Source organism: Amblyomma mixtum, chromosome 8, assembly GCF_055824585.1.
Source record: "Amblyomma mixtum isolate Tamu chromosome 8, ASM5582458v1, whole genome shotgun sequence".
Classification (NCBI taxonomy): domain Eukaryota; kingdom Metazoa; phylum Arthropoda; class Arachnida; order Ixodida; family Ixodidae; genus Amblyomma; species Amblyomma mixtum.
The window spans coordinates 10,758,528-10,778,245 of NC_143019.1; the positions used below are offsets into that span (position 1 = coordinate 10,758,528).

The following is a 19,718-nucleotide window of genomic DNA, read 5'->3' on the forward strand; positions in this document are numbered from 1 at the left end:
CCCTGTCGTTTCCCGCCTATGATTACTCAATACATTTGTCATAGCACGAGAACACGACACACTCTATTAACCACGTCACTACGAACGTCCTTACGGCTCAGTCACGGAAACCCGATAGCACGCATAGGGTGCCCGCACGAATGCTTACAACAACCCATTCTTTGCCAACGCGAGAACACTCGAATTCACAGCCTAACGACATCGTTTCATGCACTGATCACAAAACATTCCGGGAGAAAATAAAAATTCATCTCATACAGATCCTGGTCGCATAAGCGCACTTTGCAGCAAATATTGTTTAATCTGTCTTTCAAGAGTGGTGTATCACCTGTTGTCGAATCCTGTCATGGTTGGAGCCCTTGCCATGTGAGTGTGCACGTTTGATTTCCTGTTTGTTATGCATGTTCACATCGCCTTACGCCGTTTCAACAATACGTCCCCCCTTATGTAATGCCTTCAGGCGTTTAAGAAAACAATAAATGAAATGAATTAATTGAAAGAATAAGAATGGGGTGGACCGCATATGACAGGCTCTCTCAGATATCATGAACGGTAGTTTACCAATATCCCTCAAGAGAAAAGTATACAACGGATGTATATTACAGGTACTCACCTATGAGGCAGAAACATGGAGGCTAACGAAAAGGGTTCAGCTTAAGCTAAGGACGACGAATCGAGCTATGGAAAGAAAAATCATAGGTGTAACGTTAAGAGATCGGAAGCGGGCGGAGTGGGTGAAAGAACAAACGCTGGTTAAGGACATCCCAGTCGAAATCAAGAGGAAAAAATGGCCTTCGGCACGGCATGTAATACGAAAGCAAAATAACCGGTTGTCGTTAAAGGGCAACTGCATTGGTTTCAGAAATCGATGAGCTTAAATGGGTCGTATGTGTGAAACTTGCAGGTAAAGCATGCGTAGTCCTTTTGAGCTAGCATTTGAAATGGTGAAGTAATCGCCGATTAAAATCGCGACGGCCTTCGGGCTTCTCCGCAGAGCACAACGCCAAGGGGGGGGGGGGGGGGGGGGGCATGATGACGTCATCGAAGGTATCGGTACATTTTCAATGCATACACGCCCAATTTGAAGGAAAAACCAACGTCGCCAAAGGCAATGCCCTCCGAACGTTGTTAGGCAGCATTCAACAAGGAACGCTAGTGTGTGGCTGACGGCAGCGGTAACTTGAAATCATACCTTCTGTGACGTCACGCTAAACTTCCCCGCACTCCTTTGGTGCTTTGAGGAGAAGCGCAAAATTCAATCGTCGATTACGTGACCATTTTAAATGCTAGTGCAAAAAAACTTGGCATGCTTTACCTACAGCCTATATAGATTTGAATCCTTGAACATCGCGAAATTCTCAAAAAGAGGTGCAGCTGCCCTTTAAGCTTACGTTACGTTATATGGGGTTTTATGGCGCATAAGCAACTATGGCTATCATGCGCCAAACACAAGGTTAGATGATGTTATGTCAAGTGTACAGAGGTTACATTATAATAGATTTAAAACATTGGCTTTCTTTAGAAACTTACAAACAAGTGAAAACTCGACAAGTGTTTGCTCGCCTAAAAGCAATGCGGGATGAAATGGAATGTGTTCATTGTAAAATGCCGTAAAAAACTTTTTTCTAAGTACTTCGAGATGCGAACAAGAAATTAAAATGTGATTTACTGTGAGCTCCTCACCACACATTTCACACAGAGGTCTGTCTTTTTTTGTTAATAAGAAGTTATGGGTGATGTGTGTGACCTATGCGTAAACGACATAAAATTACTTCGATAAAACGCTCTTTATGGCGGCATGATTTCCATTCTTTTAAAATGGGCTTTACAGTATGCAGCTTGTTGTTTCCTTCATTTTCCCAAGAGGCTTGCCATTTGGCTCTTAGTTTGCTACGTACTAACTTCATGTAATCCCTAGGAGGCAAAATCACATGTTTTATTTCCATGGTTCCGGCTTGTGCAGCACACATGTCGGCTCTCTCATTATCCCTAATGCCAACGTGACTGGGAACCCAGCAGAATTTTATAACATGTTTTTGTGTTGTGATCTTTACTATGTTGTGTATGATGCTTCCTATCAGTGACTCCGTGGCATTTTTGGATTTTAATGCTGTAAGAACGCTCAGTGAATCTGTATAAATGATGCTGTTTTTGATGTTTTCATTTGTTATTTTCTGTACCGCAACACAAATGGCATAACACTCAGCGGTGAAAACTGTAGCACAAGACGGCAGTCGTACTGCATTTTTATTTTCTCCTTGTATTACTGCGCTTCCTACATGAGCATGAGTTCTTGACCCGTCAGTATAAAATGACGTGCAATTTCTGTATTTTTCTTGTAGTGCTAGATATTCTTGTATTATATGGTCGTGTGGTGTACAGGTTTTCCTGAGGCGTGTTAGTGTGACGTCACACACTGTGGGGAGAGTGTACCACGGTGGTAGCGCTTCGTGTCTTCGGGCAATATTTTTGATTTCGTTTAGTATGTTCAGAGTTTGACATTTTTCTTCGAAGCGCAAGAGCAACGGCTTATTCGCATGGGGCTTGTTGTTGAAGAGTATTCGGGATGGGCATTTCGTGACAATTGGGTAACAGAGATGTTTGGGCTGAGAAAGGATTTTGAGGATGTATGTACAAGTTAGTGCTGTTCTTCGATCTTCTAAGGAAGGTTTATTAGTTTCCACATACAGACTTGCTATTGGTGAAGTTCTGTAAGCACCGGAAGACAACCTTAAACCAAAATTGTGGACAGGATCCAGTCGTTTTATGTAGGACGGTCTTGCTGAGCCATATACTATGGACCCATAGTCTAACTTAGAGAGAACCAGAGAACGATATATATGTAACAGGGAAGCTCTATCAGACCCCCAGCGTTTTCTTGATAGTATTTTCAGCACATTGAGGGCCAGGGAAGCTTTTTTCTTTACGCTGTTTATATGTGGCAAGAAAGTGCGCTTTTTATCGAAAGTTATCCCTAGGAATTTATGCTCTTGTTTGACAGGTAGTGGGGTTTGGTTTAAATATAGTGTGGGGTCGGCCTGTAGGCCTCGTCTCAAAGAGAACAGAACCGCTACTGTTTTCTGAGGGCAAAATCTAAATCCGTTTCTATCTGCCCAGGTAGCCAGTTTATTTATTGTTATTTGTATTTGCCGCTCACAGGTAGGTATGCTGGAAGACGTGCATGCTATTTGGAGGTCGTCTACGTAAACCGAGTACATTATCGATTTTGGGATTACTTTTCCTATGGAGTTCATTTTGATGACAAATAAGGTCGTGCTGAGGATGCACCCTTGGGGCACTCCAGTTTCTTGGATAAAAGTCTTGGAGAAGGTTGCGCCTAGGCGGACTCTGAACGTTCGATTGGTCAGGAAGTCGCTCAAACAGCTCAGCATCCTGCCGCGGATACCTAGGTCCGCTAGGTCACGGAGGATACCGAACCTCCACGTGGTATCGTAAGCCTTCTCCAGATCAAAGAAGACTCCGATACAGTGTTGGCTGTGGATGAACGCTTCCCGGACTGTGTTCTCAAAGCGTACAAGGTGATCGGTTGTGGAACATGTCTTTTTAAAACCGCACTGGTGTATATCTAAAAGTTGCTGGGACTGAAGTATGAAGGTTAGTCTGATGTTTAGAATGCTTTCGAATGATTTTGCTATACAGCTAGTTAGTGCTATTGGCCTGTAACTGGTGGGACTAGTTTGTGGTTTGCCAGGTTTTAGAAAGGGTACTATGATTGCTTCTTTCCATGCTTGAGGGATTTCTCCACTCATCCATATTTTATTGAAAAATTTTAGGAGAGCCTCTATGGCAGCCTCAGAGAGGTGAGCAAGCATGGCATAATGTATATTGTCTGGGCCTGGTGCTGTCATTTTACCGGATGTTAGTACTGTGTTTAGTTCCTGCATGGTAATAAGCTGATTGTAGTCTTTATGTATGCATGTTCCAAAGGGCAGGCTTTGTTTTTTTACTATTGTTTTGTGCTTTTGAAATGTGTGTGTGTAGTTGGATGCGCTTGAAACTGTGGAAAAATGCTCACCCAATATGTTGGCCTGCTCTTCTAATCTTGTTTAAGTACCGGGTGTTGTTAGCATTGGAAATGTGAACGGAGTAAAATTTCCTGTGAATTTCCGCACCTGCTCCCACATTTTCTTTGATGATATTGAGCTGTTTATGGAGGATATGTACTCTTGCCATGATGCCCTTTCTGCGCTGCGTCTAATGTATCGTGCTTTGGCTCTAGCCCTTTTGAAGATGAGCAAGTTTCCTGCAGTGGGATATCTGCGAAGGTTGCCCCAAGCCTTGTTTTGCTGCTTTTTAGCCATTGAGCATTCATTGACCACCAAACTTTATGTGTTTTTCGTGAAATTTCAGATGTTTGTGGGATGGCTTCTATCGCTGCAGATATTAAGCATGTGACAAATTTTTCATTTAGTTCTTCTATAGTAAGGGTTTCGGCATATTCTTTTTCTAGTGTGGCCTTCGTTCTGAAAAGTGCCCAATCGGCGAGGTGAATTTTCCATCGCCGTGGCTTCGTAGGGAGGACGAATGTAGCTGATGTTAGTTTCAAAACCGTAGGTAAGTGATCACTTCCCCGGGAGTCATCTAAAACATCCCAAATAAAATCATTAAAAACAGATGGTGACGCAAATGCTAAATCGAGGCAGGTCATTTTTCCAGAGCTGGGGCAGCAGTACGTGGCTTTTCCCGTATTCATTAAACATATGTTATTCGAAAGAATAAAATCCTCGATGAGCTGACCCCTGAAATCAGTATGCTCACTTCCCCAGAATGAGGAGTGTGCGTTAAAATCCCCTATTATTACATATGGCTCTGGCAACTGTTCCAGAAGTTCTTCTATGTCATGCATGGCTATTGTGTTGTGTGGTGGTATGTACACAGAGCATATTGTTATTGTTTTATGGCTAATGATGTTTACTGCGACCGCTTCTGAGTTCGTCTTTAATGATACCTCTCTTGCAGGGACATCGCTTTGCGTTATGATAGCGACGCCTCCTGAGAGTCGGCTAGCTTGTACTCGGTCTTTCCGGAAAATATTATATATTTTTAAGATGTTTGTGTGCTGTGGCCCAAGGTTCGTTTCTTGCAGGCACACAGCTGTAGGTGCCATTGTTTTGAGCGTATCGGTTATGTCTGTGTAGTTTCTGTGTAGACCTCTACAGTTCCATTGTATTAGATACGCCATTATGATAAGTTGGGGATTGGGGAAAGTTACTTATTCTCAGGGGCAGTGATTCGTGGTTTCCCTTTTTTCTCTAGGGAGTCTCGCCGCCGCTGCAGCGGTGGCGAACCAGGAGTTGTATCCATCGCCACTTTCGTGGCGCCGGATTTCCGCGGAGAATCCGCGGATACGTGTGTTTTAGATGTCAGCGGACTTTCGCTGACATCCATCTCCTCCACGGTGGACGTGGAGGATGTTTCTTGTTTGCGATGGCCCGTGGCCTTCGCATTCGTTTTTTTTGTTGGCAGTAGTGAATCATGCTGTGCTCCAGGGGCAGAGTCTCTTGGGTCAGCAGTTGCCTTCTTAGAGGGGTGGGGCAACAGGTCCAGTTCAGCAGAGCTGTTCTGGGTGTCTGTCGCAGAGGATGCCGCTGCTGAAAGTGGGCCTGAGGGCCTCCGGCGAGGATCGCGTGGTCTTCCCGCGAAATTTTCAGCCCTGTGGACTGTGTCACCGACTTCTGTGGTGGGGACTTGGTTGTCGTCCCCAGGTCCTTCGGATCGACCTGTGTGCCGACAGAAACTGAAGGCGGCGGCGGTCCCCGCGTCACCGCTTCAGAGTATGTCCCTTTCTGTTGGAAAGAGACGCGTTTTTTTGCTTCAAGGTAGGACAGGTTTTCTGTGGTCTTCAAAGTTATGATTTGTTTTTCTGTTTTCCAGACTGGGCACGACCTGGAGTACGCGCCATGTGCGCCATTGCAGTTGATGCACTTTGGTGTGCGTTCGCATCTTTCTTCTGTATGTGCGTCTTCTGCGCATGTGACACAAGTGGGTTTGCCTCGGCAGGCCAACATGCTATGTCCAAAGCGCTGGCACTTGAAACATCGTCTCGGATTCGGTATGTATGGGCGGACTTTACAATGGAGGTATGCGGCATAGATGGAGTCAGGCAGAGTTGTGCTATTGAAAGTTAGTACAATATGTTTGGTCTTGATTTCAGCATTGTAGTTCTTCCATTTCCGCATCGGTACTTTGTAGGAGTTCATATTCAGATATGACGCCCTTTGAGTGGTTCAGGGTGCGGTACGGGGTTACCTGTATGCTCATTTCTCCAAGATTCTGTAATGACATCAGTTTGGTGCTCTGTTCTTTTGTGTTTATTTCTACAAGGAGGTCTCCGGTTCGTTGCTTTTTTGCTTTGTAGTCTTTGCCTACACAACTTTTTAGGGTGTTGGCGATGACAAATGCAGATAGGTTGGCTACCGGTACATTAGTGTTTGAGTGCAGCATAAAAAACTTCGCAAACGTTTCTGGCTTCTGTGGACTCAGTTTCTTCACATCGGTGCGACCCCTTTTCGGGGGTCGATCAGATTTTTTTGCAGATTTTTCCATACGGCATGTATAAACTAAGGGTTCCTGATACTTTGTCGCCTCTGATTCACCCTTATACACAGAGGAAGGTCCCGGGACTCCCCGCCTGGTAGACAGACGAGGAGCCCATCGGCCGAGGATTGACCACTTCCTCGACCGCCACCGTTCAAGGTTTCTTCCCTCCACCTTTCAACCTATCGCCACGGTACGGATGACAGCTTCGGTATGGGGACTAAGGGTCCGTGGTGGCGCCAAGCACCAACACCTCGTTACACAAGGTGCCCTTGCGGGCTGCCCTTTAAGGGTAACGGAGTGGATTCCAAGAGAAGGCAAACGTAGCAGGGGGCGGCAGAAAGTTAGGTGGGCGGATGAGATTAAGAAGCTTGCGGGGATACGGTGGCCGCAACTGGCAAAGGACATCGTAGATGAAATCAAGAGGAATAAATGGGGCCTAAGCGGAGCCGCGGTGGCTCAGTGGCCCTCCCTTGCCTGGCGCATACTGCAATTTAGCTGCCGATGCGAAGATCCAGCTTCACGCAACCTGATTTGGGCATACGGTCACCAGGGACTCCAGGGAAACGAACAGGCCGATCAGGCCGCTCGCGCACTCTCTCCCCGGGCTATCTCCCTGTCCTTGGAAGTCTACTCCGAATCAGACAATCTTGCCCTTACATTCAAACAAATCACCGATTACTACAAGGAGGAGCACCGGCACTACCCGACCCCTTATAAGAGACTGGACGCGCTGACAAGCGCCTCCTCATCAAAACTCTAACACTGTACTGTGCCCGGCGGGGCTTAAGTATTTCAACACATCCTTTTACGGCGCGTGCCAGCTCTGTGGGGAGGTGGTTGACACCTCCCGCATGGTTTGGGAGTGCCCATCTATTCCCCCCCCCCCCCCCCCGCCTCAACCCCACCAGAGAGGACTGGGAGGCGGTCCTGTTCGGCTGTCAAGACCTCAAGACCCAAAAAAGGTCTCGGTTCAACGGACGATGATGGCGTTGCTTGCCAATGCGATTACGGAATAGGGGCTTCACCTAGTATTGTGAGGGGAAGGTGCCAATAGGGCCCTACCCCAATCACATCTCTGTAATTGTTTAATTGTTGATAAATGTTTTTCGCCACCGCCACGACGGCCCCTCTTCCTTTCTTCTACCAAATTCTTCACCATAGTACTCGCGACGGCGATCCAACTCATCGCTCAATCATATGGGTCCCCGGCCACCAAGGCATGCCATGTAACGAAGCCGCCCATGAGGTAGCCCGCGCACTCACTCACCGGGCACCAGGCATTCCTTCGGAGGACCTTAACCCAGATCACAGCCCTCTTATTTCTTCTCAAGACTTTGCTGAGCACTAACGTGCCGCACGCCGGCGCTACCCGGTTCCTATGAAGGGACTGGGTAAAGCTGGCGAACGAACTCTCCTCAGGCTCTTTACAAACATTAAAAACACCCTGCTGTGTCCGGCGGTTCTCAAGAACTTTAATCCTTTTTGGAAGGCCGCTGCTCATTTTGTGAGGAGGTGGCCGACACCTTCCACATGGTTTGGGCATGCATGAAAAATCCTTCTCTCCCCCCCATTACCCCTTCCCCTACCCGCGAGGACTGGGGGGCGGCCCTGCCCGGCTGCCAGGAACTATCCGCCCAACAGGGCCTGGTTCGGAGGACGTGCGAAGTGGTCATGACCAACGAGATCCCGGAATGAGGGAGTCCGCCAAGTATTGCAAGGGGCGAGACCCACTAGGGGCCTCTCAGGGGCAAGCACCTCTCTGTAAATATTGTAAGGGAAGACTTCACGTAAGACGTTTATTCTAGCCCTTTCGCCAGAGACGTCTTCCAAGCGAACAGCCTCAAGCGATGACGATGGGAATCATCAGGTGAAAGAGAATGAAGTCGCAGCCAGAGAGGCGACGACGACGAAGGCGAATAAATTGCTTACAATATAGCCGAATAAATGCTTTTCACCACCACCACCCCCTTTCTTTTTTCACTCCCTCCTTTATCCCTTTCCCTACGGCGCGGTTAGGGTGTCCACCGAGATATGTGCGACAATTACTGCGTCATTTCCTTTCCTCAAAACCAATTTTCATTTTCAGGGAATGTAATGCGAAGGCAAGATAACCACTGATCTTTCAGGGTAACGGAGCGGATTCCAAGAGAAGGCAAACGTAGTAGGGGGGAGGGGGGGGGGGGGCATAAAGTTGGGTGAGAGGATGAGATTAAGAAGATTGCGGGGATACGGGTGCCGCAGCTGGCAAAAAGAAAGGGTTATTAGATAGAGAGACACGGGAGAGGTCTTTGCCCAGCAGTTAGCGTAGTCAGGCTGATGATGATCAGGAGGAAGTACGTTGCTACAAAAAACTGAATCGATTCGTTCTAAACCCCCTCTACACACTTAACAGAACGCACGTGCCTCTAAAGTGAGTGTTAGGAAACTTGCTCAATTTGATGCTTAACTAATTAAACAGAATTTTAAAGATACACTGAGGAGCGCCACACGACGGGAAACAATATGTCTTTGGTTGCACCCAAATCCGATACACCACTTTTTTTAATCACTGGTTCAAGTTACGTGAAACACCCTGTACAGCAAGCTTTCCAAAATCTAAATAGACGAGGAGGGAGAGTATAGCCTAGGATGTGATCATAGATGTATTATTCTGCATATGCGTGCCCTGATCAAGAGAAATGTATAAAACACAAAAAAAAACGAAAGCAAAATTCAACGTCCAACAAATAGCGCTAATAGCAGCAGGCGTTGAGAAAGCATAAGATTAACGCCCCATGGAAAAGTGGGATTGTAATTAGAACTACTCAGCAGTATGGAAATGGAACAAGCAAAGTTACAAACCGCTGGGAAGGAAAGAGGAAACCACGAGGCTGACGCAATAAGGAATTTAAGGAGGTCATTGAACAACTACGGGTGGCTTCAGGGAAACAGAGAGGAAGGAATAGACCGAAAATGGGAATCTTATCGATGATAGAAACTGCTTGTATAGGTCCTCGTCCAGAGTAAAATAAAGTAATCCCCTGATCGCGCAGCTAAAGGTGGGCCAAGGAAATTTTGGAACCATATAAGTTGTTTGGGTAAAAAAAAAGCGAAGCGCAAGAGGAGGGTGCTGCAGGTACCGCAGAAGCCCGCAGCAACCACACAGACTTTTTTTTTTATACTGGACGTTTTGTTTCATGAACGTTTATGAAACAAAACGTCCAGTAAAAGAAAAAGCGTGCGTGGTATCTTTCGGATGTCTTGTCCGCGTGTCCTTGCTGTGGCCTTCCTCGGTACCTACAGCAGTGTGCCGATCGATATAGAAATATAAAGGTACAGTCGGGGACAAAAGTCTCCGGACCACGTGTTCCTCAAACAAAGCTTATAGCTCTACTATCAGACAGCAGCTGGAGACCGCACTTGTGGAGATGAAAGAACAAAAATTTAACTTTTGCCTCCACAAGGGTGGTCCCCAGCCGCCGACTATTAGCAAAGCTATCGGCTTCGTTAGAGGAACACGTGGTCCGGAGACTTTTGTCCCCGACTGTACCTTCATTAAACAAAGTTATAAGTCGGAGTCCCTCCTGTCTTCATGTTCACGATATGGGCTATGCCTTAGTTAATGTCTCCGAAGGTTTTAATCGCCTGAGGTTCTTTAACGTGCACTGACATCGCACAGCACATGGGCCTCTAGCATGTCGCCTCCGTGGAAACGTGATCGCCGCGGGATCGAACCAGCGTCTTTTGGGCCCAGCGGCCACAGCGCCGGCTTTCGTCATGTTGATGTCTTGTAATTTTGCAGTAGAAGCGTGTGAACTAAACAGTGCATAACGAATTGGTGGTAAGTGCTGCTTCGCTAGCCAGTTAAAAATTACTGTGGGCACTTCGTTTTCGCAGTTTGTACGTGTCTTCGTCTATGGTCCCCAAAGCGACAAAGCGAATAATTTGTTCCAGTGAACCATGCCGGCAGCCGCCGAACAACGTGCAAAACCCGACCGAAAAGGCGGGGAGAACACGATACCAGGAACCACCCTGATGGCCACCATTGGACGCTAGGGCCTAACCTTCTTGTAAGCTTTCCGCGTATAATGAGGTCATTACGTTCATTCACTTCATAAGCGGTTACAAGCCACATTATTTTTTTTTAGCCTCCAGCAGCAAGGAATTCTTGTTCCGCGGAATCAATGCAAGGATGAGCCTGATTGTAAGGGAAAACGTTTCCGTGGGGCCGTCGCTATCTCCAAACGATTCTGCAATGTCTCTGCGCGTCGCAACAGTCCGCGCGAAATCCGCGTTCCTTTCCCCCCCCCCCCCCCCCCCCTCTCTGATTATGATGTTCATCCTGTCTCACAAAAGTAACTGCTCGGGCGCTGTCACCCTCGAAAGAGAAGCTAGGCCTCTTTCTCCTCACATCATGGCGCCTTGTGTTTCGCAATACACTCCAGAATGCGTGTGGTGCGGAGAGATAGCCACCCTCTACCACTCCACATTGGGCTGTCGGGCGAGCCCGATAGAGCCCAAAATTACAAACCCGTCAGTCGAGCAGCGGGAGGAGCTTCTGTCCAGCTCCGACCCGCAAGATCAGCTTGCGCTGGTTGAGCGGGCCGAGGAGGCAGCAAGAACCAATGGGACCCTGTACCTAGGAACACCACCTGCTGCTCAAGACCCCAACCCCTAAACCCCGTCCCATTTTGCGGAAAGAAGTTTATACTACTACTCCATAATGCTCACAGTTGAGCAGTCATAGAAAATGCAGTTCGAAATTCCCACTGACGAGCATGATTGGTCCGTTCATATACCGAACATCATTGCCTTGAGATATATTATAAACACCCTGGCTACAACACAACTGTGGGAGTGTGGGGAGCGCAGGTACTTTGTGCAGCCAAGTCAAGTTTGCAATTTCCACAATCCTGCTGCTTCTACAGACCATCTCGTTGACGCTGCGGCATTGTCGCACGGAATGCAATAAGTGACGTGCTCACCGTGTGCCGGTCCTCGGAGACGGTGAGCTCTGCCGTCCAAAGATTCTCGTGTACGTAGAAAACGTGTCCTGCACCTCCAGTCATCCAACCACGTGTCTGCCTACAGTCGTGACCTGCGCAAATTCGTTATGGGGGTTTGAAACTGTAGCCCATTGTCAACTTTCGTCACGGTTAGCCCGGTGCCTGCTACGGTTCTCTTCAGGTATTTTCTTTGTTCTTTTCTGTTTCTGGAATTTTTTTCTCTTTTTATACATGCGATCAATTAGCATGCCACTATAGGGACCTTAGAAGACAGGAGTAGTGCGATGTTTAGGGAAATCCCTCACGGTGAAGTAAATTTATAATAAGGAAGTAATTACTAAATAGCAGCCATACGGCGTCACTGCTGAATTGCAGTGACGCCTGACATCGCACCCAATTACTCAATCATTCTCAGCATTTTCGCAGCGTATCCGTGACTCACGCATCATTCCAATGTGTCATCACTAATTTCACTTGCAACTAGTTCAGCAGGCCCCGGGGTTCCAAATACTCACACAGCACCCAGTCGTCCGCGTAGTTCATGTATATGTAGTTTCGCACACGGATCCTCGCCTTTTTTTTTTCCCTGATGTGTCACCTCCTTGCTTTTGCACTGCGCGTATATCTTCTACTATAGCGCGCTTGCAGCAGTGCACAGGTGCCAAACAACATGTAAAGCAAGACTGCAAGCATGACCAGTCCTTCAAATATACCAAACGCAACTGATCTTTTATAATTCATGAACATCATGGCCACAATACAACTGTGACAGTAAGGGGAGTTCATATACTCTAGACATCCAAAAAAAGTTCGCTTTCCTTAGTCCTGCTCCTGCGGACTATGCATTTAGATGGTTCCGCAGCATTTTAGCTTTGGCTGAATTGCGCGATGTGCTCACCGTGTGCAGGTTCTCGGAGACGGTGAGCTCTGCCGCCCAAGGCTTCAGGCGCAGCAACGTGGACAACTTCTCCTGTTCCTCCGGTCATCCAGCCCCGCGCTCGGGTACAGCACGGACCTGCACAAATTTGTTACCAGGGGGGGGGGGGGGGGGGGGGGAGTAAGGGAATTAAGGGCAAGATAAGAAAAGATCCAGGCAACCCCTGGATCAGCTTCAGCTTTTATAAGGTGACAGTGCTACATGCTGTGCTCAGTTTAACGTCCCCAAACTGCTCATGAGCTATGAAAGACACCGCAGTGAAGATCTTCACAATAATCTGGACCACCCGACGTTTTAACGCGCCCGGACAGTGCACAGCCCATGGCTGCTGTTGCATTTTGCCTTAGCCCTGTGGTAAGGGTGTTCGGCTACTGAGCCGGAGGACTGGGGTTCAATGCCGAAGAATGCCACTGTCTTCACACTAGAACAGCTTATGAAGGGAATATTGGAAGCCATCATATTGCTGAATTATTGTAATGAAAATCATGATGGCGGATGGAAAAGCATGGTGGAGGGTAGAGCAGCACGACATTGGGAGAGCGCCCAGGGCTACTTAGTCGGCCAGCTGTGCCGATCCCAGCCAGGCACGCTAGGTGGATTTTGAGAGAAGTATATGTATTGGGAGGGCGATAAGACAATGGAAGTGGCATTGTCCTAGGTCGGCGTATGGAAGGGGGCAGTTTCTATAGGACGAGTCGGAACGCGCCCGAAAAAACTACAACGGGACTCCAGAGAGCAGTGGGCCCAAATTAATTTTTCGGGGGATGGGGATGCGAGTAACGGAGGGGATGAGGTCGAGAGAAGGAAGTGTGTGCAAGCGAGAGTAGCACATGTTCCGTGATTTGCTTATTTTAGAGGAGGGCTTCGCCCTCCGAGGGTGCACTTGACTAGAGGATCGCAGGTGTCCTCCATAACCACCGCAATAAAATTGCAGTTCGGAAGGATGTCAGACAGGGAGGCACTATATTTCCAATGCTATTCACCGCCTAGTTGCTGGAGGTATTCGGAGACCTAGATTGGGAACGGTTGGGGATAACAGTTGCGAGCATCCAGTCTACCCTTCGACCGCCCTAGGCGGCGCATATCCTACCGAACTCTCTCAAGTGGCCTACAGCGACCCTTACCCTCCCGGCTCTCTCGGGGTTGGCAGAGAAGAAAGCTGGGAAGCAGCATCCACATCGTCACGTGGGCGGCCCTCCTTTCCCCTTCGTGTAGCCCACCACGGGGAGAGAGTTGAAGGAGCCATGAGACAACGCGTGACGGGATGGACGGGATGGACGGAGCCATGAGACAAACGCGGCTTTTCCAGGTGACATCGAGCTTTCCCCGTGCCCGTTTCCTGCTGCCTGCGCTACCGAGGGCGGTTATCGTATTTTGGAATCACCCCAAATAAACGATTTGCCTGCGGGCTATACCTCGGTGTGTTGGTCCTGTCGACCTCCACAGTGTAATCGGGGCTAGCGGAGTGGCATTGGTCCTGAGTGCTCGCTGTGTCGTCCTTAACATAAGCAGAACCCTTTTCGTTAGCCTCCTCGTTTCTGCCTCGTATGTGACTACTGGTGGGATACAGCTGCTGTACAGTTATCTCTTCAGGTATAATAATGGGTGGAAAATGATCCATTCCGCGTGGGTTGTCCAGAAGATCTCATTTAACATCATTAAAAGGTGATGGTGAACTAAACAATAAATCTAAACTGCTAATTTTTGCAGTTTTTAGGGAGCAGTACATGGGCTTTCCTGAATTCAGTAGGCACACATTACTGCACAGAATAAAATCTTCTAAAATGCGACCTCTGGGATTAGTTTCTCCACTTCCCCAGAAAGAGGAGTTCTCCGACTAACAGATATGGCTCTGGCAGCTTTTCTAGAAGTGTTTCTACGCATCTGAGGTTGAGGTTTCCATTAGCGACCTCAAGGTCGGATACCGGCTTCAAAAAAATCAAAAATAAATAGAACAAATTTGAGTAGGCAAATAAAAATCTATCGACCGAGAATCATGTGAGAAGCTTGGTAACAACTAGTTACGGCACCTTAGATATGTGGTGTACTGTGATCGAAGGGGACCGTTTTGATCCAGAGGCAAGTCATTTTGCTCGTTTCGATGAGTGGCGCTCCAGCTTGGCCTAAATGCCGAAAATGGCCGCAAAAGCAGCAAGCCATACAACCTCTAATGTTGCGTACCACTTTTTGCACCCGACATTGCATACACTATCCAAAGTATACGCAAGAAGAAAAGCCGGTATTCTGGCATGAGAGCTCGGAGCGTTTATGTATGGCTTCTATGTCGACAGCAACTAATACCGCTTTTTAAGGTCGCTTTTGAGGGATATTTGATGATACGTGTTATATTACCGGTTTGATAAAAAACACAATCATGAGCAAACATACAAATTTTGCAGGACACACGCGACAGGAATAACGCTCATTAAGTCACGACAGAACCAAGTTGTATTCATTTATATGTATTTGTAAGCGGCTTCGTTGTATATTTGGCTGTTATTTTTTATTATTTATCACAAATGTCCACTTTCTTTAAATTACACTCGTGAAAACAGGTAGGCCACAACGGCGCATAGGTTGGAATGCGCGTTTTTTACATCGGCTCGCCCGTCAAAGTCCACCTGAGCGAAACCTCTCGCTTCTCTGCAAGGCATCTGAAGCCCCTGCATAACGCATGAAGAAAAGTGTAGTGTGCTGCCGATCCTTACGAAAACAGCTCGCCAACCTAACTTATGTCCTATGATAGAAGGAAAGGGAAAGAAAAGAATGATGACGAAGCCATGCCCACGAGAATCGCAAACTAAAAACAGGACTGGTGCCGGAGAAATTAAAAAGGAGAGGACAACTGCGCGCCTATGCACTCCATAACGCCTCTTTGTAATCGATTCGATTCACTAACTGTGAATGAAAAGAATAAATTGAGTGAATAGATTTGTGCGACACCGACCACGAATTTTTCACCATGATCAGCCCAATGCAAAATGTGGCGAAAAAAACACTTGGTAGGTGAACTATTCGTGATGTAGCATCTGGAATATATTTGTTCAGCGTCTAAATAATAGTTCCCAACGCAAATGGTCCGGGAAAAAGTGACGCTGCTTACGAAGCAACCGAATCAGTCAAAGCTTATGCATTCGACGTGTATGTCAGTCGCATGGTATTGGCTAGACCGTCCCTTCATTCCTTCTTTATTCATTTGAGTTGTTTTCCCACTAGCCTATTTTAGCACAACGCTATACTATGTATTCATCAAACATGGCACGGCGTTTCACCCTCATCGTGGTTCGGAATTATATATAGTCGTACCTCGCTAGTACGGACTTCGTTATGTATACGTGGAGAATTTTCGCAAGGACCTAACTTTCTCAGTGTGTTTACGTCTTCTTTGCATGAAAACAAACTTTGGGCAATGAAATAACAAAGCTAAGAACCTCACAGCGGCGTTCATAACGCTGTACTTATCCGCCGCATCAGCACCCGCCGCAGAGATATGAAGGAGGATGACCTCTGTAGGCTCACGCAAGCTTTCCTCATTAGCAGGATAGTCTACTCCTACCCCTACTATCACCTCCGCCGGAAGGACGAGGAAGCTGTGAACAGCATTATACGTTCAGCGTACAAAGCGGCACTGGGGCTACCTCAGTACGCCAGCACACAGCACCTCCTCCAACTCGGCATCTACAACACGCTCACAGAACTCATAGAGGCACACAAGACCGCCCAAATCCACCGCCTCTCCCGCACTAAACACGGGCGGCTCATACTTGACCGTCTCAACATCAACCCCATAGGCGACGTCCACCCCACGACGCCCATTCCGATAGGGGTCTATAGCCGCCTAGTTATAAAACCAATCCCCAAAAACATGCTACCTGGCCGCCATGTACGCGCCGTCAGCTGAAAGCCCAAGCACTAGATGCCACATACCTTGCCGACGAACACGCAATATACGTAGATGCTGCACGGCAAAGTGCAAACACATACGTGGCTTGTGCAACCACGCCACAATCTACTCTCGTCACCGCCGCCACAGTAGTAGCTCACTCTCCGACAGCGGCAGAAGAAACCGCCATCGCGCTGGCCATCGCTGACCCACGTACCCGCACAGTCCTCAGCGACTCCAAAAGAGCAATACAAAATTACTCGGCAGGTGTTATCTGCCACCCCGCTGCACGCATCCTTCGCGGCTGCACTCCCGACCATAAGACCAACCTGGTCTGGGCACCCGCCCACGCGGGAAACTCTGGAAACGAAGGGGTTGACCGACTAGCCCGAGGACTAACCAACCGGGCGGCCGGCCCCACGGACCCAGACGGTCTTGCCGAGGCTCCCCAGACCTTTGCCGAAATTACCAACCTCCACAGAGAGATGAGACGCCAGTTCCCGCCTCCACACCCCGACTTGAATCGAGCGCAAGCCACCTTGCTCCGCAGGTTGCAGACACACTCCATCCTTAGCCATTCTAGGCTTTCACTCATCACAGACGGGGAATACGACCCCGTCTGCCAAAATTGTTACCAGGGAGAAATCGCCACCCAGGCGCACATCCTCTGGGGTTGCGCTCGAAATCCGCCCCCTAGAACATTACTGCCAGCTCCCTCCGAGGAAGGATGGAACCAACTCCTCAGAAGGCCAGACAAGAGCATCCAACTGGCACTCATTTCGTGGGCCCAGGAAGTCGCCCCCACCTGGGGGCCACACCAAGCCCACCTGCCCTAAATCCCGCCACTCTATGGCAATAAAGTTCAATAACACTTTTTGCTGGGCGAGTTGGTTCATTTTGCTTCAGTGGATGCTTGTAGCGCGACAAAAACAGACAAGGGACAGAAGACGAACAGGACAAGCGCTAACGGGACAAGAACGGGAGCGCTTGTCCCGTTCGTTGGTTGGTTGGTTTATGGGGTTCAACGTCCCAAAGCGACTAAGGCTATGAGAGACGCCGTAGTGGAGGGCTCCGGAAATTTCGACCACCTGGGGTTCTTTAACGTGCACTGACATCGCACAGTACACGGGCCTCGAATTTCTCCTCCAAAGAAATTCAACCGCCGCGGCCGGGATCGAACCCGCGTCTTTCGGGCCAGCAGCCGAGCACCATAGCCACTGAGCCACCGCGGCGGCTACTTGTCCCGTTCGTCTTCTCTCCCTTGTCTGTTTTTTGTCGCGCTACAAGCATCCACTCAAGCTATGGCAATAAAGTTGTTTCTCTCTCTCTCTCTCTCTCTCTCTCTCTCTCTCTCCTGCGTTTCAGTAAGCATTTCGACCAATGCAAAGCAGTAACCTCGTCTTTGTCGCAGCGCACGAGTAAATTTTTTTTTCTCTCGATCCCCTACTCTTAATTTTCCGGAGGCTGACGTGATTTGTGGCCGATGAATTTCCTCACCAGGGAGGGAGCTTGCTAGATAGAGGCAGAACGGTACTGGAGACCAAGAACTTAGGTTTACGTACAACCAATATAAAATATTCGAAAAAAAAAACAATAGCTGTCACGTGGTTGGACCAAATGAGCAATCCGTTCGCTGCTGTCTCCCGTGCGGCGGTTCTTCCAAAAGCAAAAGGGAGAGAATGAACGCCTACAGCTTCCTTGCCTTCGGCTAGGCAGGAAACTACGACCACGCCTTTGCCCTCTACTACATGCAGAACTCGGGAGAAGCGCTCAGTAATTTCTTCGAAAAGCGAGACAGCACTTGCCTCCAAGTCATAAGTATCAACAGAGCAGCATGGCTGTCTAAGCGTCTCTCGGGTTACTCGCACGGTCCACGGATCCGGAGCCCTCAAAGCACCCCGCTGCAGCCCGGCCGCGGCTCTGAAACCTTTAACGGCTCGTCAAGGAGACCTGAGCTGATCTGCTGATAACTTCACGCCTACTTGTGGGTTGCCCCTCCACTGTTCTGTTCTCCAGTCACCGCCCTAACAAGCGGAGGGCAGGCAAGAATGCCCAAGGCGCGGGTATTCAAAGGCAGCAAGCTGTTACGTCGTCTCGTGGCCTGCTAAAGCGGCGTACAGCGAATTCTGTAGGTCGACGTGTCCACGCAGAAAATTTACAGCAATGGTGAACAAACCTCAGAATACAGGCTGATGGGCTCGTTACTTGGGTCAACTGAGAATGCCGATGGCACACTTTTGAAGTCAACAAGGCGGTACGAATGCGCGCGGCGATGATCTCGTGGCACTGAGCTCGTGGCTACGTAAACTCAGCACCTGTTTGTGCCCCGGCCACGGTCACATCTAGTATAGGGAGGTATACGGGGACACCGGAAACGAGCAGGGCGCGAACACTCGTCCAGGGAGTTGAACTCTGACGCCACCAACGCTAAAAACAACCTGCGGCATTCCTCGGAGGAAAAAGGAACGCAACCACTCGCCTAGACCAAGCTGCACAACTTCGTTTTTTTTTGTTTATTTACAATATTGTAAGCTTATCTTGTGATGTTGCACTTCGACCCACTGATGCACATCGATGGTGTCAGTACACTAGCTACCACTCTTTCTGAACAGCCAGAACATCCTACATCTCAACCAAGCAAGCTGTTCATGAATATGTAGAAAATTCTTTGGAAGCTGTCTAGTGAAGGCGATGCGAAGCCAGTCGAAAGCCTTACAATGGCCAGCATGAAGTTCGGAAGAATGGAACTGAATGTCCCCAGTGCCGCCGGATGCCCACCGGCGATACAATGGGCACAAGATTCCTCTGGCCTGGTGCTCGGCTTCTTTAGGGTGAAATACTTGGGAAATGGGTCTTTGACCCCACCTTGTGCAACGAAAAAACCTTGTGCCGTGTCGCTCTTTGACCTCTTATGGCCTTGCGCCATAAGAATTCATCGTCATCATCAAGAATGGAACTGAATGCTTCTATGAAGAAAATGGGCCTGCATAACAATTGGAGAGAACTGACTGAAGCGGTTAGAACATCGCAAATCGAAAGGCTAACATCCACACCCGCAGGAAGGAAATACCTAGAGCTAGCGAAATGGGCAACCGTAGATAGCACAGTGAACACCAGAACAGATCTGGGAAGAGAAATAAGAGAGCATCTTATTATCGCTCCCATACCTAGAAACATGCATCCCATCCACGACAAAGGCAGAAGGAAAAGCAGGGTCGCACAGCTGGCTGCTAAGCTAGGCAAGATGCCACAGGGAACCGTGGCCTACACTGATGCCGCGGTAGGCACGCTAGGAGACACCGTCTCCGTAGCCGTCGGGGACTCAGGCAGAACGTTACGCGTTGTAAGACAC

General features: G+C 48.5%; 1 protein-coding gene across 3 annotated transcripts in view; it reads right to left on the reverse strand.

Moving 5' to 3' along the window:
- Positions 1-19,718, reverse strand: part of LOC149331302 (uncharacterized) — a 102,107-nt gene that overhangs the window by 48,760 nt on the left and 33,629 nt on the right. For all 3 annotated transcript variants that reach the window (XM_089556442.1, XM_089556441.1, XM_089556443.1), the window contains 2 exons: positions 12,445-12,561; positions 11,526-11,638 (listed from right to left, as the gene is read on the reverse strand). In XM_089556442.1, the coding sequence (XP_089412568.1) occupies positions 11,526-11,638; positions 12,445-12,532 (201 nt within the window). In that variant the 5' untranslated portion in view covers positions 12,533-12,561. The remainder of the gene's footprint in view (positions 1-11,525; positions 11,639-12,444; positions 12,562-19,718) is intronic.